At 34.7% G+C, this 20915-nt stretch overlaps 1 protein-coding gene across 2 annotated transcripts in view; it reads left to right on the plus strand.

Moving 5' to 3' along the window:
- The window catches only part of LOC135166298 (fibroblast growth factor receptor homolog 1-like), a 65334-nt gene that overhangs the window by 22510 nt on the left and 21909 nt on the right, over positions 1 to 20915 (plus strand). For both annotated transcript variants that reach the window (XM_064128427.1, XM_064128426.1), the window contains exon 2: positions 15276 to 15413. In XM_064128427.1, the coding sequence (XP_063984497.1) occupies positions 15335 to 15413 (79 nt within the window). In that variant the 5' untranslated portion in view covers positions 15276 to 15334. The remainder of the gene's footprint in view (positions 1 to 15275; positions 15414 to 20915) is intronic.

Below are 20915 nucleotides of genomic sequence, written 5' to 3' on the forward strand. Positions count from 1 at the left end.
GGGGCTATACAAGTAAGGTCGGGACAATGAATTTTCTGGTTTTTTAGATTCGGAGATGCCAATAAAAGGCAGAATCGATTTAATTAAAAATTCCGCAACTCATATCCCACTTATCGATTGAGAAATTTCAATGACAACGAATTGTTAGAAAAAGGAAGATTTTCGTGAACAGTTGGCCATGAATTTTCAGGACCGTAAGAGTGAACGGAATTGAGAGGGAGAGAAATCATGAAATTTTCATTGAAATGGAAAAGATGAGACGAGAATTCCTCAGCCCACTAAAATTTCTGTAAGAATCTAAATATTCAGTACCTAATTAATTTTTCCCCCTAATCTGTATTCAGTGTTTCTATTCTGTATTTCTATCCAGGTAATACATTTAAATCACTTATTTAATGAATTAAAAAATAATTACTCAATTATTTTTTGTTAATTTTAATTAATTCAGTAGTTTAAGTGATTGAACAATTTTATTTCATTATTTTTAACGCTCTGAAAAAATTACCTCTCAGTATCGTGAAATTTCCTAAAATCCCATTTCACATTACAATTGTGAAAAAGATACGTCACGTTAATTGGATAATTCTATAAAAATATTGAATATTTTAAAATAGAACAATTTAAGAACTAAACATTTGAATTAATTCAAGCTAAAAAAAAATTTTTTTATCCATTATTTTTTTTTTAACTTTTTTTATTAGTGGATGGACTGATAAGGATATTAATTTTTCATTCAGCAGAAATAAACATGCAGTGGTGAAAAAATCCCTGATATTTCAACTCCCTATATAGTTTATCAACAATCTCTTTAAGTAAATCCCATTCCCCTCTTTCATCTCGTTCTCCTCACCGTCCGCTGATCTAATAGGGGACTGTTGCAATAGGGGGATATAATTCTTTGGATGAGATAACTGATACGCGGTAAAAGGCCTTCGAACATTATAGATTTTTTAGCACTGCATATTTTTTCATTGAACATAAAATTCAATAGCGCAGCGGTAAAACGAGATAAGCAGCTTTTGAATATCTTAGAATCTACGGAAACTCCGACTTGAACCAGGCTTGAGAAGTTCAGCTTGGTCCAAGGGTCAGGCCCAACATATCTAAGCTAATCTGAACCTAATCCTAGTATCAACCAGACGTTGGAATTAAATACACAAAAGTCAAAATTAACACATTGATTTTTTCCATTTATAACATTGTTATACAAATCTGCTGTCAAACACCTAAATATAATGTATAAACAACGTTGTATTGCATACATTAAGTCGTGCAGGGCATGTCTATTTAATTAATCAACCATTAACATAAGACAATTGTTGATTTTTTAAATAAAAATAAAAGATAATCGACTCTAATCAATTTTCCATAATTTTATGACTCCATTGGTATGACCATTGGTTGAAGCTAGGGCCACTCTAGAACGTTCCAAACCAACGAGTCTCACCACGGGGCTTAGGAGTGATCTATCGAAATAACGTTGGTCCAGGACTGGCATCAATCGATGGTGATGCCAGACCCACACTAGCAAATGCCTCCTTGACAGTATAGAGTCAACCAAACTGGGTTCTGTTGTCAATGCTTGGCAATTTATACCGGAATGAGCGTATCGGGGCAACAATGAGTGGGTGAGCTTTGATCTTTCGAAAGCATGTCGACGAGCTTTTTTGGTCAGTCACATGAACATAAAATGAGCCCAAGGTGTGAGCAAAGAGTATCGAGTAATTATCCGTAATGGAAGTACATAATGATGATGATGATGTTATTAATTATCTTCATTTGTGGGCGATTCGTTTGGAAACCCCTGATGTGCTGCATGCAGAGGCGTTACGGAAAATTAAAAAACAACATTTATCGCGATGGGGAGCGACAGCAACTACTTTTTTGGCCGCATCATTAGTTTAGTTGCGAAGTGGTAAAACGAGATAAGCTGACTCATCTCTCAGTCGCGTTTTGAGCAATATCTCCGGATCCAGGTGAGATAGGGAAATTTTTCTCGAAAGCAAAAATCAAAGTTCATTTAATAAATACAAAATAAGAATTGATTTTATGAATAAAAAACATATTTAATAAATTTTTATTCTTTATTTATTAGAGAATTTTTTATTTTTTGTTTTTAGTAAAATTTCTCTCCAAATGTGTGTTTTTTTCATGAGATTGAATTTAAATACTCAAAATTTCTGTGCTCAACAGACCTTGGTCTTATTAATATTATTGTAAAATGTAAAATGTGTTTTCAGAGTAGACTATGAGGTAATACTCTAATACTATTCGTTTACATCTTAGTCATGCCTGTATGGGTCATATCGAAATAAAGCCAACGGTTTCCAAATGCTGACATAAAAAAAAATCTATATACATAAAAAAAAAATATACAAACTATTACTAATGTTTTTAAAATCGAGCAGTAAAGTAGTAGAACCCTAGTAAACCTACCGTAACTTTTTTCCCTGGCCATTGACTAGTCATAAAAACTTAAATCTCGGTTGAAGCAGATGTTTGGAGTCGGGTAGGAAGTCGACTGTGCGAGATGATTCTCAGAAACGGAAACACTGGCGCCGGTGATTAGTCGCATTCGCAAGACTAGAAAATTTCATTATGTTTTTGTTATTTATTATTTTGTAGTGTCCATTCACACAGGTCACGGTCAATTTTGCCTACAAGTAGCTCTTCCCTTTTGGTAAATCCAAAGATTTTTAAAAAGTACTCAAAATTTTTAGCAAACTAGATGACATTTGGAATCGTAAGTTTGTTTTCAATTTAATACGATTATTTTTGGTTAAAAAAAAGTTATTGAACCAGAACTTAACACGATGGCTGATGGGAAAATCAACATTTCCGTTTTAGTCAAAAATAACTGGAAGTTTCGATTATTAAATGTCAACAAATCCAGAAATTGTTTGGTACTTCTTAAATGATGATCCACCGGTTCAAAAATAAGTTCTATTATTTGTTTATAAAAAGCAAGCGCTTAAAAAAATATCAATAATTTCCAAAATTTAATTCACATAATTACTGACTCTGTAGGATTTTTTTGGAATATTATTCAAGTAATTAGTTGGAAAATTTAACAACTAAAAATATTCAAAAGTGCATATGGAAGATGGAATGAAGATCGGATCAAGCTTGATTGAGAATTAACCAAGGTGGATCGAGCCCAGATTCTCAATGTTGAACCAAGCTTGAATGAAATTCGAAAACTTATCAAGTGCCCAAGCTGGAATTCCCAACTTCGACCCAGGTTTTACTGACAATGCTCGATGAACCCTTCGAATCGCCCGATAATTCCCCAATAATCAATTATTATTTACTGGTACATTTGAACACAACTCTTCAGTTTATCTTCAAAAGTCACCCGACAAGGTTTATAACGTGTTTGGAAAAGTCTCCAGAAAAGGACTAATTTATGATCTGTTGTGCTCTGAACTTGAGAGCCTTGCAAACCTTACCACATGCGGTATTCAAAGGAAACTTTTTCTTCTGGAATTATAAACTTTCTCTTGTTTTTTCCTTAGTAAAGGTTTTTCAAATAGTCAGAATTTAGTCTGTGGACAACGGTCCTCTAGGTCAGTCGTGTCTTCTTCGTGCCAATAATAAAGTGATAAAGTTAAAGCAATTCATTGTATTGCTACATTCATTTATCTACTTTTACCCATATCTCAAAATTATTGATAACTCCTTGAAGTGTTTCAGTGGAATGTAATTGCTTACATTGCGATACGTAATTTATGAACTTAATAGTTACACGAGCTGAATGGAAGATTTACGTGTGAGTTTAAATAAGTTGAATTCGACAATGTAATCCAGTCTGGAAGAACAGGACTCTATCAAGATTGAATTGAAATTGGAAGGAGCATATGCGATTCAAATTGAATCCATATAGTATTCAACGATGGAATCAAGATTGCTTTCACGCTGGATCTTCCAGGCTCGATCTCCAATCCTGGATCTGCTTTATTTCCATCATCAGGATGAACATTTCTCACAGACATACGTGAGATTCTAGCGATGCAATCTGCAACTTCCATTACTTTCTTCCTACAAGGAAGTCCTCATGTGTGACGACTGCTTCAAATAGCGTTATTTGATGTGGGAGGAAATCAAAAAGTACCAAAATCCACTCATATTGATCCAGAGTGATCATAATGATTGATATAAATTACACATCAACAGAGCAATAATGTATTCTAACGATCAGTGATTTGCATTGAAAATTGTGAATCCACGAAAGAAAGATGAATATAAAATCCCAAGTTTGGATGGAGTTGGGTGTGTGAGATGATTTCAAGGCTAAGGAAAGGAGATTGAAGGGGGAACGAGATGCAGTTGGAAAGAAAATGAAACTTGAGAAGGCTCTAACTGCCGAGAAGATCAAACAAGGGTTTCTACGTGAATGTTAAACCTCCTTGTTTTCGTTATCAGAAATTGTCTCACTTGTGATCAGAAACTCATCCGCGCGTAAAACTGCAATCAGAAACTCTGAAGGACTGAAGTCTTTCACACCGTGATTTTAATTAATTACTTAATGAGTTTCAATTGGAGTTGATTGGCTTTTATTTTTATCTATATTCCATTCGGATCACCTGGCTTAGATAATCAGAAACTGTCTTATTTACCTTAGGCCATATCTACGGTTAAAAGGGGGCCCAGCACCTCCAACCATTACCCTACATTCACAGTAGAAATTATCTTGAAGTCACCGTAAAATCTACCATGGATTTCCCTCGTAAATAAGTTGATCGGACAATTGTTCCAAACTGTTGACAAAATGTTTTGGAAAAAACAGAAGAATTAGATTATTTCATAAATTAAAGATCCGGGTCAGCCGTTCTTCAATAGCAAACATTTCAATGCCAAAAATAAATTTTATGCCAAATCTCAAATTAATGAATGAATTTTTTTTGCAACGTCACTGTACTAATAAAATTTTTTTGGACGAAATAGAACAATTGGGATATCTCGAAAACCTAGTGAGAACGGCTGTATAGATTTTGATTGATTGGGCAAGAGTACATCGAGTCGAATATTTTGAAACGTGAAAATTTGAAATTGTTTTGGCTGAACCCATCAAGCTGAATTTTGAAACAAACTTATTCCTTAGTTATACATGTGATTTGACAAAATTTGACATTTCTTGGAATAACTGTAGCCGTTTATTCCTTTAATTTTGCGCACATACCAACAGGTGCTCCTCAAATTTTGTATTTTAACGTTTCAAAACGATTCTACATAATTTCCAAGCAAAATTAGAAATTAGAAACCAATAACATTTCACATTTATTGACAACTTTTTTGGGCAAATGCCTAAATTATATATATATGATACACTATATTTTATATATTATTATTATTATTATATATTATTATATTTATGATTTGAATTTTTGAAAAATGGAATTTCCATTCTCTTGAACTGAAGATTCTATTCATCATTAGTTCCCAAAAGATAGAGATGTGGTTTATTTTTGTACTTTCGTACTTATATCGGACGTGTAAATACGAAGGGCAGAGGTGTTTACCTGAGATAAAAACCACCGGATAAAGGTATTCTCGAGATAAATACACTTCTTGGAACATTTTGACAGTTTTTTTTTTCCCTGTTTAGTATTTTTTTGGGGAGAGTGAGTGTGAAATGCAGCGATTAATATTCGATACGTACAGTTCACCCACCGAAAACAGTTTGTTTATGCGCGTCACGATCGAATTCTATCGGCTGAGGTTTTGAGCGCGTGTGGGCATTGCCCAAGATGGCGTGCACCTTCGAGTCTCCCAACTTGGCGAAGTTGGTGGTTGATTCGTTGAGTTTATTGCGTTTAGACGTGCTAAAATGGTTTGTCGAGTGATGAAGTGGGAGAAACTATTTGCGAGTCCGTTAGGCGCAACGAGATGTTTCAGCGACGGGCATTGAATAATTTTTTTTTACCGTTCAGGCACCATTTTGTAATTTTACGGAAATTGGTTGACAAACAAATGGGAAATGGCTCCTGTATTGTATGTATTGGATGTGGGGTATATAAATACATATAAAATGCAGTGGATTTAACTTTAACTTTTTCTCTGGGGATCTCTAGACGAGACTAAAACTGATCACCAAGTCCCAAAGAATATTCGTCACCTAAATGAAAGAACTCTCGATTCTTTCTTCCTATGAAATCATTGTTCATGTTTATATGAACACTCGGGCGGCACTTCGACCGCATCCACGTTGATTCGTTTTTATAACCGTCATTTCTCTTTTAATTAATTCTATGAACTTGACTTAATAATCCAATAGTATGTGATATAGTTTTTTTGCTATGATGGATTGGGAATATTGTTCATTGTTTATTTACAAGACGGTAGAACGTTTTGTCGAGTTTTCTGGGAATGAGATTGCTCATAGATTGCCATACATAATGCAGAAATTATCTGTTGTAGAAATCATTTGAATCTTGGAATGAGTTTAGTGACGTTTTTCGGGATAAATCAAACGGGTTAAATGGGGATTTCGCGCTAAATAAAGTTCCAAAGAACTATATTTACATAATCCGAAAGAAATGCATTTGAAAAAACAGCTAAGAAGCGACATAGCTCTTATTTGGTTGATCAAGTACAAGGACAAGAGGAAGAATTTGTCCCTATAGTCACGAGAACAGTTGGGCTTTTTACCAAAATCTGGCCACTAATGAACGCCTTCTAACTGACTCAGACATTTTTTTCGTGTGATGATCACTCCATGAAAGTAGATTCCGCTGATGAAGATTCAAATTTAATCGCTTATCGTTTAAATTTCGAAACGAATCTCCTCGTGTCAGTCAAACATTTTGTTTATTCTTATTTTGTCGCTGCGATTTTCCCCAGTGTTTGTCCTTTCGTAAAAATATCGTTTTATCGAAAGTTTATAATGAAAGAACTTTTATAAAAATTCGCCACCAATTAATTTTTGAATTACAATCATCTGTTAATAAAACATCAATTACTTAGTTTTTTCTTGACAGATGGTTTCCGTTGACATAACTCCATTGAAGTTGAAAAGCATTAGAGCTAAGTCGACTTGACCCTTCCATTATGTACATATTTTCGAACGAAGTCGATTAAATGGAATAAATAATCATTAGCAGAAGGTGAAACTGGTCGTGAAAATCGCCAAAATTGGTTGCGATTCTCGAGGTAATTTTCATTAAACTCTCATCGCCGTCTCTCGCAATCCATCGGATGAGGAGAGCTACTTTGAGGATCTCCTTCTCTCCAGATTGCACCTTCAGTTTCAATCTCTCTCATAGAACTCTCAGTTTTTTATTCCCATTTTTTTTCCATAAGCGGATGTAGTCGCAGGAAAATCTCCGCCCGCTTGTCAGACCGCAGGATAATTAGCGCGATTGATGTTTCTAAATGATATTTATATTTTCTCAATTTTTTTACTGCAGCAAATGCTCTCATTTCTCATCATTCCAGTACTCCTAAAATGTTCATAATAATTTGAGCTCGTGGGTGGGACCCAATAAGACAGTGGGGCCCACGGCATGAAATATTGCGTCTCTCACTGTCCCACTCCCCTAACGCATGTCACGAACACACGAGATCTGCGCCTTCAAAAGCAAATCCTTTGAAACGAGGAAAAAATAACAAACGAAGACATTCTAACGTCAAAAATCCTTAGGTATGTGAGAAAGGGGTGAGTTTCTCGATTGCGTTTATTTGGTCTTCCGATGGACTAGGGCCCACCCAGGAACTACATAATCCTCTCTCCCTTTCAGTATTTCCTGAGGAGGAAAGAAAATTAAATAAGGTCTGGGGATGAAGAGGCGGTGCCAGACATTAAATCCCGTCAACCTGACTAATTCCATGGGCCCTGATCATCCTAGTTTCACGCGACGTGATCTTCATCATCCAGATTCCTGAGGAGTCTCCCAACAAGTTCCAGAATATCTGTCAAATGGAACGTGGGAAATATCTCAAACTCTGCCCCCCCCCCTTCCCAAATGCCCCAGAAGTGTTGTTTAAACAATTGGAATTTGCAGTTTTATAGTTTTTATTCTATATCTCGATAAATATTGATGTCAGAGTGAAAAAACATAAGTATTATTATTATTGTGTAGTGTTATTCAAAAAGATACGCATTTTCATAATTATTTTTATCAAATACTATGTTACGATTGTCATTATTATTATTGTGATTTTTATTACGCAGTTCCATTTTTGGTGTGGAATTTGATGAGGACTAATTTTGTAGTAATTTGTTTTTTATTCGGCCAACTATATTTACGGAAATATTCAGAAAAAACGCTAAACCCGCAACTGTAATTTATTTCAACTATATATCCGGGACCAATTTGAGGAGGGATTTTTCACATTAGTATTAGAACTAAAACTATCGATGGAAATAATAAAACTGTTTATGAAATGTTCGGACTAAACTTTCCATTTTGACTTATTACTTATTACATTAAATAAATATGACCGACTGGTATATTTAGATATTTATTAATTTCGTATCAATGGCGGACCTCAACTGTCTGTAACTATGTAGTAGTCTGATTACCTTGTGTCTCGTAATAGTGGCGCGAAACTATTCCGAAATTTTCATTCTTTTGGTGCCGAATGGAAGCTTTCTCATTGTCTGATTTTTGAATTTTCTAATTTTGCTTAGAAATTATGTAGAATGATCTGAAACGTAGAAATAGAAAATTTGAGAAGCGTGGGTGTATGTGCACGTGGTCAACTTGGCCCACCCTTTCAGAAAATTAAAGAAATAAATAGCTAAAGTCATTCCTAAAAAGGTCAAATTTCGTGGAATCGCACGTATTACTAACGACTAAGTCTTTGGGAAAATTCAGCTCGATTGGTCGAGCCGTTTTTCATAAATTTCCCTTTCGTTCTGGACCGGTTTTCACAAATATTTCGAACATTATCATACCAATTTCAATTTTCCACCTCTCAAAATATTCATCTCGATGTACTCTATAAGAAACTTTTCCAAATACTCCAGTTTTCCTATTTTGTCCGACTAAAGTTTGTTAGCACAGTAAAATTGCGAAAATTTCGTTCATCAACGTGAAATTTTATGTGAAGTTGCCGCTTGTTAACACCATTCAATCGAAGTAATGAGACACATTCCAATTGTTACACCAGATTTATACCAGGAGTATGGGATAAAGTGAACTGTACTGAGTGTCATTTATCTTGCGACACTGAACTAATTAATTCAACGTTCGATGGAATTTTTTCCCCTTTTCCTTCGCGAATATGGGCGACAGTTATAATGGAATGACGTTGAATATCCGCCTTCGATTGTTCCATTATCTACTTCAAGCAATGAAAATCAAACCGTTACATTATGTTCCATTTGCCTTCTTAATTATCATTTCTATCTGGACGGGATCTCGATGCCATAAATCCACAACATTTTTCATCTCAGTTTGCCTCCAATTAAGGACACATTTTCATGTAATTGCAGTGATTATATTCCTCAAGTGACTATCCGACGTATCATCAGAGTAAAATTTTCAATCCCATTATCTTCTAGGGTGCCATGTTTATTTTTCGAAAAACTAATTATTATTCCCCCCATAATGACATTACACAGTTGCTAACAATTTGGAATTTCCAAACTAATTATATCACCCTACAAAATAATCGGAATTAAATTTTTCCTCTGATGGTACGTTACATGACCACTTAAAAGTATATTTAGAATGATATTTTTACGGTGGAACGACGGTGTGTGTGTGAAGAATATAGTACACGTTATATTGACAAATAAAAGGTGAAAAAAATATTTTCGAGGAAACCATAACCACCCGAAAATTGTCTATATCACAAGATATCGATTAAAAATAAAATAGAATTAAACAAATCAAATTAATGACATCAGTATCAAAGTAGTAAACTCTAAAAAATCGAAATTAAAAATTTTCGTAATTAAAGTATTTATCTTCGAAACGAGAGATTTGATAAGACAATATCAAAAATCTTTTTCGTAGGAAATTTCATCACCCACAAAAAATATGTTTTGACATTTTCTCCTAAAGTCACTCGTTTATGAGATACATGCAAAATTATCGAACGCTGCGGTTTTCACGTATTATAGTTCGGTACTCACCTACTAAAAACAATTCTGAATAAATTAAAGTTGAACTTCGTATATGATTGAAAACAATTGAGACATTAAATAACATTCTAAGTATATAAATATAGATGAGCAAACAAGAAAAGATTTTTCTTTCCTTGTTTGTAGTATCCCATTGTGCCCCAGATTGAACTATCATTACATTCGATCTTCTGTATTGAATCAACACTGAGCATCACGATCACAAATTATCTGACACAAAATGAAATTCTATTAATCTGACAATGAAAATTTATAAACTAAATATTTATTTTTAAATAATTCGACGGCGATTAAATAAAATGACGGAATTCCCTAATTTAAATCCCACCCAAATTCGATAAATTCTCACATTTTACTTCACAATCACGAGTTTCTAATGATTTTGTATCTAAAATTTTTTTGACATTAATTAGAGAAATATTTTTTCAGAGTTAGAATGTCCATTTAGAAGAGAAATCTTTCTCCCCTCATTTGAAAAACTCTCAATGGTCGGATAATCTGTACGACTTCCGCTGGGAATTGAAATGACTTCTAACAAGAAAACCGAATCAATTGAAATTCTGGAGAATAAAAAATGACTCGATGATTTTACGAGCGCGTTAACACATCAAAGTGTCGACATGAGTTTCCAAGTAAATGGAAAAATCGAAGAGGGAATGCGATAGAACCGCATTTTATATTCTTTGGGTGTCGTCAGTGCCGCTGGTTCATGTTATTTCATTATGGACTTTGTTGTGAAGGTGAACAGAACAGGACGATGAGTTTAAAGGATTTCCACTTCTCTGTTTGAGGTACCGACATGGACATGTGGTCTATTGGAGTTATAAGGCAGTAATTTAGGACTTGATTCTGAAGATTCTCTCAATCGGCTCGTGATGACACGCCCCGACATTGGCCTGTCTATAAAAAATATCGGTGAAGTCGTAAATTGTGGGGAAAAAAAAACAAACCAATCGAGTCATAATTTATGGAACGAAACTCTTGTCTGAATGACTTTTAAAAATTTGGTGGCATCGAATAAAAGGTGGGGCAGAATGAACTTTTTTCGATGATCTATATCTTCTCGGTAAATGGGACCATCCGAATGAGTCACGCAAAAAGAGAAGAAATTATATGTTCAGTTATTGTTTGTTATAGGAAGGAATTTTTTTAGTTATTATGACGTTTTGTTGGAAATTCGGATACAAATTACAATTGGAAATTACGATTTCATTATTTTTAATCGGTTATCAGAATTTAATGTTGACTTGTATAAAGAACTCATCTTTTTAAAATTAGAGCTGTTGTTCTCTCGTATGAATCGGTTTCCACTTTTTCGATTAAATTAGGAGTAGCTTTTAATTGCTCATTGGAATTTAATTCCAATTTAGGTAGAGATTGATTCATGGGAAGATTTTCATTCCTTCTTAATTAAAATGGAGCCGCCAAGAAAGTCACTGATTCTGGAAAGAATCCTTCTTTAATATATGTAGGGACACAACGAATGTCTTCATATAAATTAGAATTTAATTCTCATCAGCGATTACAAAGTTCTTCTAAGTTAATCGAAACAGTGAAACCTAATTCATATTATAAAAACATCTCTCACTGAGAAAAAAGGTACTTAATCGATAATATAATGATCGCCATCACCATCATTCTACGATGATCATGTGGTTATCCTGACGGAATCACAACTTCTTACCCATTCAAATGTTTATTTCTGAAACTTCTATTTGCTCATCATTTGATACAACATATCAATATTTTATAAAAAACAATAATAATCTCATAATTCCGTTTTTCTATGATAACTTTATTCCATCCTGGGAAAAAAAACTTCCCCAGAAAGAATTTAATTAATTTAGAGATATTATTACTCACATTTAATTAATTTTTCTATTTAATTTATTCCTAACAAATTAAGTCATTTCCGCCACTCGGTGCCATAATCCAAACAAAAATTTTACAATCATTTCGTTCAAGTTAGTTTTTCCATAAAGAAAAGAAATTCGTGATAATGATTCTTCTAATTAATAATCAATGAGGTGGATGATAAGACTTGTCAGACACTGTGTTCCGAACGAGACCGATGTAATAATTATACCTGAATGCTTTGAAAGCCTTGAAATTGGCAATAATCCACGTGTGAATAAATTTGAACGCAATAGGCGTAATTGCGAGTCGAACCAGAAATAGCAACTCTTCCGTGTACGCACGTCCGCAGTACCAAGAATTGCATAATGCATTATGATCCCTCCTCCTATATCCAACATATGAATTCCCAATCAGCATCAATTTCAAATACTCAACACAATTCCTTTTCGAGCCGCTGGACTATGGCCAAGAAAGGTGCAATTAAGTGTCTGTGTGTACAATTCTCGAAATTACAGATGATTATTGATGTTAGGGAGAGTTATGGAATCTCAACCTGATCTACCTGAACGTCCAAATAGTCGATCATCTCCGTGTGGTCCTTCTTCGTGCATTCTCATTCCTCCTGAGAGAGGAAGAAATAGTTTTAGATTAGTGCGGTGGTTGGGATCTTGCTCCAATTCAAATGTTGTACAATTCTGCGGCCGAATAAAAGGGTCACAAATCAAATCAAATTCAGCTCAGAACAATTGCGCGTCTATGACAAAAAAAATATACTTCTAATATTAGTCTAAAGATGGTTAGACGCAGTAACATATGGATATTTACTGACATCATCGGGTGATTAGCTGTAAAAAAATAAAATTATCATTTTAAAAATTTCCAAATTAAATGAGCTCGGAAATCAAATGAGATACCGATAGTCCCAACGTTTGTCCTATTTACAATACGATTTAATTAAATCAAAAAAAATTAAAAATTGAAGACACACTTTAAAAACAATTTAGCCCACCAACTCCTCCCTTGAGACTTTATCACCAAACAAATTCATCCCATGACAATTTGAGTTCCTTTTACTTTTACTTCATGTTTAGGGTAATATTGTTGTGGAATAACTACTAACTTACACTATAATTTTGCCAATCATATTTATTTTGGACAAATAAATTAAATTTGAGAAAAGTTGAAATTAGTTCAATAGTTTTTGAGATACTTGGAAAAACCGAAATTTATGAAACACGACTGGACCAATCGATCTGAAATTTGGTACAGACAATACCTGTGATTTAACGGAGTTTAACTTTCCTCGGAATAACTTTAGCCGTTTATTCCTTTAATTTGCTAAAAGAGTGACTCCTTTATCTATGGTTTGTACATACCATGCACACATGTTCCTCCAATTTTGTTTTTACCGTTCCGAGCATTCTACAATATTTCTAAGAAAAAAATTTAAAATTCGAAAATTGGACAATTACAAAGTTTCCATTCAGAAGTAAAAACAGTACCTAAAATAATATTTTTTATTACATTCAATAAATATGTCCGACTGATATATTTAGATGATTTAATAATTTCATATCAATTGTCAAACCGATTAACACTTCATAAAAAATTAGTAAAATCGTATCGCTAATTTAGTCTAATTAGCGATACGTTTGTATTCTAATATACGAAAATATTTAGATAAGCCACAGGAGAAAACTTTTTCACTCTGTTTCGAATAATAATCATTATTTCGTAAATAATTAAATAAAAAGGAGTAAAGAACGACAATATGATGTTTTTATTGCCGCAGTCTGCATAAAATTCTTGAAACGCTACCCACGGGACAGCAGCGACTCCCATGAGACCACTAAAGCCCTCAAAAACGGAATACAACAGGTGCTGGGAATTTAAAAGAAGCCAACACGTTTCCCGAGTTTATTTTCTCTTAATGTGAGATGTCGTCGGGTTTCCTAGAATCCATTCGGGGGGATTTTAATGACTGAAACTGGAAGCTCTGAGCTTTGATCGAACGGAGAGTGGTGGACCATTAGCCATCTAATTAATTTACTAAATTCATTTCGAGTGCTATAAAAAAATTCCCCAAGTACAAAATAACAACAAATAACAACTAATTGTGCTGTCAACAAACTGGACCATATTCGAGCCCTGGGGAGGTCTTGTCCATCTCCAACAATAGATTGTAAAATTTTGTAACACCTCTCACATCATTTCATCTCTTCGCACACACACAATCTAGTAAAAACTATTCTTTCTCTCTCTAAAATTTCTCCTCGAAGTTTACCACCACTCCCACTTTGTTTTCTTGATGTGATTCATTCATTAATTGTCTCTACCAATGTTTAGACGCATAATTTCATCTTTCTTACTTTATAACCGTCTATTTTAATAAACGTGATTTTATTAGTTCCACAAACAATTAAAGCAGTAGAGACGGAATATAAAGTTGTCATCTCACTATTATAATTTAATTTCCTCACACCCAGTCGACTCACAGAATATATCGTTTCCTTATTCATCAATATTTTCAAATAAATAAATCACTAAAAATACAATAACGTAACAATATAACATAATCTGTCTGAAAAATGTCAATGACTAATAGAACAATATTTCCAACATCTTTTCATAAATATTTCGAGGTATATCGAAAATGATTTCATGTATTCTCGAGTCAGGTCTCGTTTACATCTAGATTTACGTGTGAACGATGCCAGATGTTGATGGAATTCCGATAAAGATAATAAAAACCAAGAAACATAATGGAATGTGCGTTCAAAAGTGGTAGCCACTTACACCTCTTCAACCGCTAACTAGACCATAAATCCTCTTTTGCACTCTGCTGACGAAAAAAAGTCATGACAAATAGACACTCATAAATCGTGTTGACAATGGTAGGTAACAAATAAAATTTTCCACTTTGGAATGCACTCAATGCAAAGATGGTAGAATTAAATGTACTCCCCTTTCAGCCACATCTATTTTTGTATTTCACAACGATTGTAAACACGGCGAAGTGTATCTCCACGTTCTCTCTTTGAAATTCATGATCCCTTCCCTTGAGCCACCAGAAAAAATCGAGTCTCGAAACATGCAACTGCCCTCGAATATTTCAACGGTAAACCCTTAAACCTCTGGAGTGCATTTTCGGCACTTGGATAATTGCCAAAGAACGAAAGGGGACTCCGTTCGATGCGAGAGAAACGAGAGACTCTTTTTCGCAAAAATGAAATTAAAAAGAAGTTTGAAAACACTTCTCAGTAAATAGAGAGTTAATAAACCGTATCAGGGAATTTATTTTTCACGGATTATTGATTTTATTTTGTAGGTTTACACTCATGACGGTGTCGAGTTGATTGCAAGTGGAGTTTACAGGAACCAGACAGGATGGCGACAAATATTCAAGTGATTTTTTTTATTACTACGCTACTCGTGGTGGGAGCTACATCTCGGGTTGTTCGTTTAGGTGAGTTCAAACTCTATTCCAACTTACGGTTGTATTTTCAATAAGAGATCCTCGTTGTTCTCTCTGATTAAGGATGCTCAGGCGATGAGCAAATATGTAGTAAGTGAGGGAGAGGGAAGTCTTCTTGAAGACAACCAACCCCTGACCGATTAAAATTGGGGTTCCCACATGAACGTTTACATTATATTTGAGCCTTTATCACTCGATAATTAGCCGATTCCATTTGCACTGTAATTATTCCTTAACTCCTGTTGGATTCTCAATAAATAAATTTTGAACACAGATTTATTGTTGAAATAAACTGATATGTTAATCGAGAAACACTAGTTATTCAACCACCGAGTCGACAGAGAATTTTGGAGCTCGGAGTGACTACCTTGCTAGGTGACAATTTAGAACTCACTTAGAATTAAAGGAGTTCTCAGTTTTATGTGTCTGAGGATCTGCGGAAAAATGGAGGGGAAGGTTTTTAGCTCATTGAATTGAAAATTTTAGTAATTAGTTAAAAAGGATCTCATTCAATTCAGAAAATACCCTGAATTATTATGCAGATTTTTTTTAAATCAGCAAAATCATCCAAATTATTAACCAAATGAACTGCACTCTATGCAATGAAATCGTGTTCACCAAAAAATATGGGATATTTTTATAACGTAATCGCTGTGTTTCTAATTCGATAAATGTAGGGCTTATAGGCCATGGCAATTTTATTCGTGAATATTATACCTGTCTGATGGTCCTAAAGCGTTAAAATTGCATCAAAATCAGTCTAAAAAAATCATTTAGAGCTCCATTTAATTTGATTATGAAAACGATCCCATCAGCGAATCAGAATGCGTAGTGGAGCACCGTTGTTCGATAGTTCCAAGAAGCATTCGATGGATAAAGTCGCTCAGGAATGCTGATGGCCAATACAAACTATGCAGCACTGCATAAATCTCCAAGTGATTGGCCATGGACTGCAATTTGTGTTCCAATCAATCAAGATCCGAGACTAATAACTAGTTCACGGTAATCTGAACGCATTGACGTTAATGCTCAATTAAATTTGAGGCCAATCTCATTCAATTCTGTTATCGATTTTTATTTTCTTGATGGGTGAGCCACCCTACAATCGCCCGTAGCATCTACAGAGATGAACATTATCATTTCGGGATGATCTCTGTATTCTGACAGATTGGCCCGATGAAAGCTGCCTATCAATCTAAAAATCTCTATTTTACATTATGCGAGTGGGGCTACTCTTGACGTTGAGTGAGTGTTGGATCGAGATCGGCGGGGCATCGGCCAACACAAAGTTTTGACTCAGAGTGTCCATCCCTAACCGACTCAGGCCGAGCGCTACCGGGTACACACGACACAACTACTCTCTCCACTAGCTTGAGATGATTTTTAATAATTAATTAGAACGTTGTCCTTAGGTACAATGTGTAAATGGTCGGTCTGTGCTCTTTTCAGTGGCAAATCTTTCATATTCTTATATCCAGCGAAGAATAAAGACGACGCAGGTTGGTAAATGTTTGGGGCGGTTTATTAATTACAAGAAGTATTATGATGTGTCATGTAAGAGCCCCGAAGAGAGGCCCACCAAGACCAATGTTATTCAAAAGACAGTCGTTCTTCTTACCAAGTTCAGATCATAGACAAATGAATGATATTCGAAGGGGGACACGTAACAATATTATTCGGATCACTAGTTATGAAGATACGCGCATAGAAATGGTCCCATATTCACGATTTCACATTATAAAATTGTGAGAATCAATTCATGGCGTTGGCAGCACTGACCCACCCGAATGATAGCCTCAAGTGTGCGTACGACATCGAAGTATTACCAACGGTTACCGGTCATTTCATGACAAGTAAATGGCGCCATAGGAAGTTCACATATGAATCCCGTTTTATTCTTTTATTTTATATGCTGGAAAGGCACAACCGCTCTGCTTTCTTGCCTTAAAGGAACTCACTAATAAGGCTAAAGGGATACAACACCCTGGACTTGATGTCTCTCATCAACAATGGTCCCACTCATGCACCTCTGTATCCATTCAAGAAAACAGAGCATACACATCACCCCCAAACTTCCTAGAATTTTCTCTCATAAAAATGTTTTCCAATCTCAAGTGGAAACACCAGAATAAAAGAAATACTAATCGTCCAAAGATCTATTCAATTCATCTGTAAATTAATTTTTGATAAACATTCGAAATGTAAACTCCAATAGATTTAGTTAACTAAGGCGATTATGTTGAATTCAAAACTCATTTAATTTTGACATTTTCAATCAAGATTTTTATCATTATGGCACACTTCCGGTTTCGTCACAAAAATAGAACGTTTTACGCGTGCGTGTGAAAAAGTAATTTTTTATAAACTTATAACACAATTCGCTGTTTCTCCGGTTTGTTCAAAATGTTCCACGTGTTGCCGATAGTGGATTCTTGCCGCTGAACCAAAACATCGCAGCCTCGAGCGATATTTAGCTCTATTTTTACGAGAACTCGATGAGCGATTCCCTCATCACGTGCCTCAAGAATGCTGACGGAATAGCGCGCCTACTGACGAGTTGAAAAATTTTGTTTAAATATTACTCGGAGCGAATTACAAGATGAAGGCGATAGCAATAATCACTGTTGTTTGTTGTGAGAGAAAAATTCCAAAAATTTGGTATTTTTCCAAATCAGGCAAATCTTTGAATATCAATGAGGTAAATTAAACTGGGGAAGTTTAAGCTGTAAATTTCAATATGACGGAATTAATTTGACATCATTTTGATTGATGTTATTCGTTTTATGGTTGATGAAATAATATTTAGATTCTTTTAATAGATTTTTCGGAAAATGCAATGCTAACGGTGCAAGTGTTCACATTTAGGTGCGAATAAGTCGGAATCGAATAGACGGGAGAAGTGAACCATCAAATACTCTACCCATTCAAAACGCGCTATTTTGAATCGAAAAATTCCTACAAAAGTTTTTTCTATTTCTATCGCTTATATTAACATTAAAAAAGAGAATAACGAAAAATGCGCATCCAAATTCACGCCGGATGTATTATTTAAATAATGTGAATTTACGATTTTATCGTTTTTATTCCTTATGTGATAAATATTAACAATAGAAAAAAAACGAATACAAAATTACTCCTTATAAAATTACAACCAAAATAGGTCTGAACATTTTTTTTATTATAACAATCGCATCGGACATACTAACGCGTAAAACTGCGCGGCGCACTCCCCAACTTGTGAGTTGGCCAGTACAGACGAATCGCTCATTCGCATTTGCTACTCCACCATGCCACAATCAGCTGTAAATAATATTGAAATAATTTCAGACACGAAATCAGGTCGAATGATATAAAAATTATTTGTAAAAGTTTATACTACATTCAATGATTCCCGTTCCCCGGCCATCTTACGGCAAATAAATTTAAATGCAAAGATTATTATTATTATACACTGCTACTCCAAAAGTACGCATTTTCACAAGAATTCGTGTCAAATAATATATTACTATTGTCATTATTATTATAGCAATTTTTATTATTTCTATCGGTAAACCCGCTTCCCCTCTTCTGCCATCCAAGATACACAAGGGGAGCACCGGTAGAAAAGCGCAAAATTGAGCGCGAGCCTTTGCGCGCTTGTATTTTCAAAACATCATCAAAATGAAAAAAAAACAGAAACTTTGTTTACGTAGAACTTTATGAGGAATAATTTTTTATTAATTTGTCCTTTTGGGCGAATGATATTTACAAAGATATTCAGGAAAAATGCTAAAACCCAAACTATACTTTGTTTAAACAATATATTGAAAGAAAATTTGAGGGGGAATTTTTCACATTTCTGTTAATTAGCAGTAAAACTAGCGATAAAAAGCCTGGACTACTGAACATCGTTAATAACGCATCAATAGCAATTATCATCTCCCCAAATCGATGTTTTTGTATCACATTAGGAATTCATCTTCAGATTCAATCCGAATAAGTTTGACCGCTCGATTAGCATAATCAAAAAACGACTTAATTTTTTTCATCTCTTCATTGACTTGTATCAGTCTATTCGACGCTAAACCTTCCCCGTGATACTTTTATTGTCCCTTGAAGATGAAGGGAAGAGGAACCTTTGGGATTTTAAAAGCATAAAGTCGAATAGAAGAGACATCTGGTCTGCAGATACACCCACAAAATCAAGGGGACAGTGTTAGGAGACGAAACCTTTATGTATATGGGGTTTGAAGAAATTTCGTTGAAGGGAATACAAACCTGAGGTTCTCTGCTAGTCACATGTGTCATTTCCTTAGATTTTTAGGGCGCCCCTCTCTTTGTCAGTTGTACCTAGGCACTGGAAACACTGACGGAATATCACTTCCACGAATTTGTCGAAAACATCGTCTTTGGCTCGAGATATTTCAATGGAAAATGGATAACTGCGGGAAAAACTGACTCTTGGCATAAATAAACATTCTTGACTCACATCATATTTTTATTTTAGCCCATGTATTTGGATAGAAAATTATTCGCTTCAGATGAATCAGCTTATTTGTCGATCAGGTAAATTAGCGCGCAAGATGTTTGCAATAAATATTGTCCTTACGTAATCATCTCTATAATTAAGGGAGGGTGTATCTCAATAGAGAGTGGGCTATAATGAATGGGAAAAGATAAAATATAATTATGAAAATTTCGCGAAGTCGCCACTGTAGGCATAAGTGAAGTTAGCATGTACTTAATGTACTACTTTATTTTAATTATTTTTTAATTTCAATTTTTGATTGTCAATTAGTATGTTGAAAGGTACACAAAGGCACTATCAAAATAATATGACAATTGCGATCATTGTGGCAAAAAATAGTTAATTAATCTGAGAGTACAAGTAATTATAATTCTACTTTGGCTTTTATTATAAAAATTCTTTGTATTCTGTTATTTTCATATTTTTACTTCACTTTTAAGATTAAATGATCGTTTCACTTAACAGAATATGTTATGGATACATACTTTTCATGGAGATAATTGTCAGTGGTATTTCTCTCTTATTCAGTGCTCTCTGTACTGAATAACAAACTTTAACGGGAAATACTTACTGTACAATGTTAGTTCGAGTAGAAGTGTCATTAATAAGGTGGGTTTTTTTAGAAGCTTCAATTTTGCCCGCCAGTCCATTTTACCCCACGCTCTGTTTTCTTTCACTGATTAATTTCACCTCACCAGTTCGTTTTGCTCCTCCCTCCCCTCGTATCAAAAAGATTTGTTCTGTTGAAGAAAGAAAATTAGCGAGGATTAACTACTTGGTTTACGCTGTCGGAAAATTTAGTAACTTAAAGTAACATTTAATGAAATTGCATATTCGCTTTGGAAAAATAGCTTTCATTATCTACTTTATGACATTACGTGGGGCTATGTTTTTCTCTCGCTTCGCTCACGAACCCGTAAGGGGGAGATCTTCGCTTCATTCGCTCAGTACCTCGAGGAGAGGGGAGAGCTTCGCATCCTTGCACC

This window comes from Diachasmimorpha longicaudata, chromosome 1 (genome assembly GCF_034640455.1).
Source record: "Diachasmimorpha longicaudata isolate KC_UGA_2023 chromosome 1, iyDiaLong2, whole genome shotgun sequence".
NCBI lineage: Eukaryota > Metazoa > Arthropoda > Insecta > Hymenoptera > Braconidae > Diachasmimorpha > Diachasmimorpha longicaudata.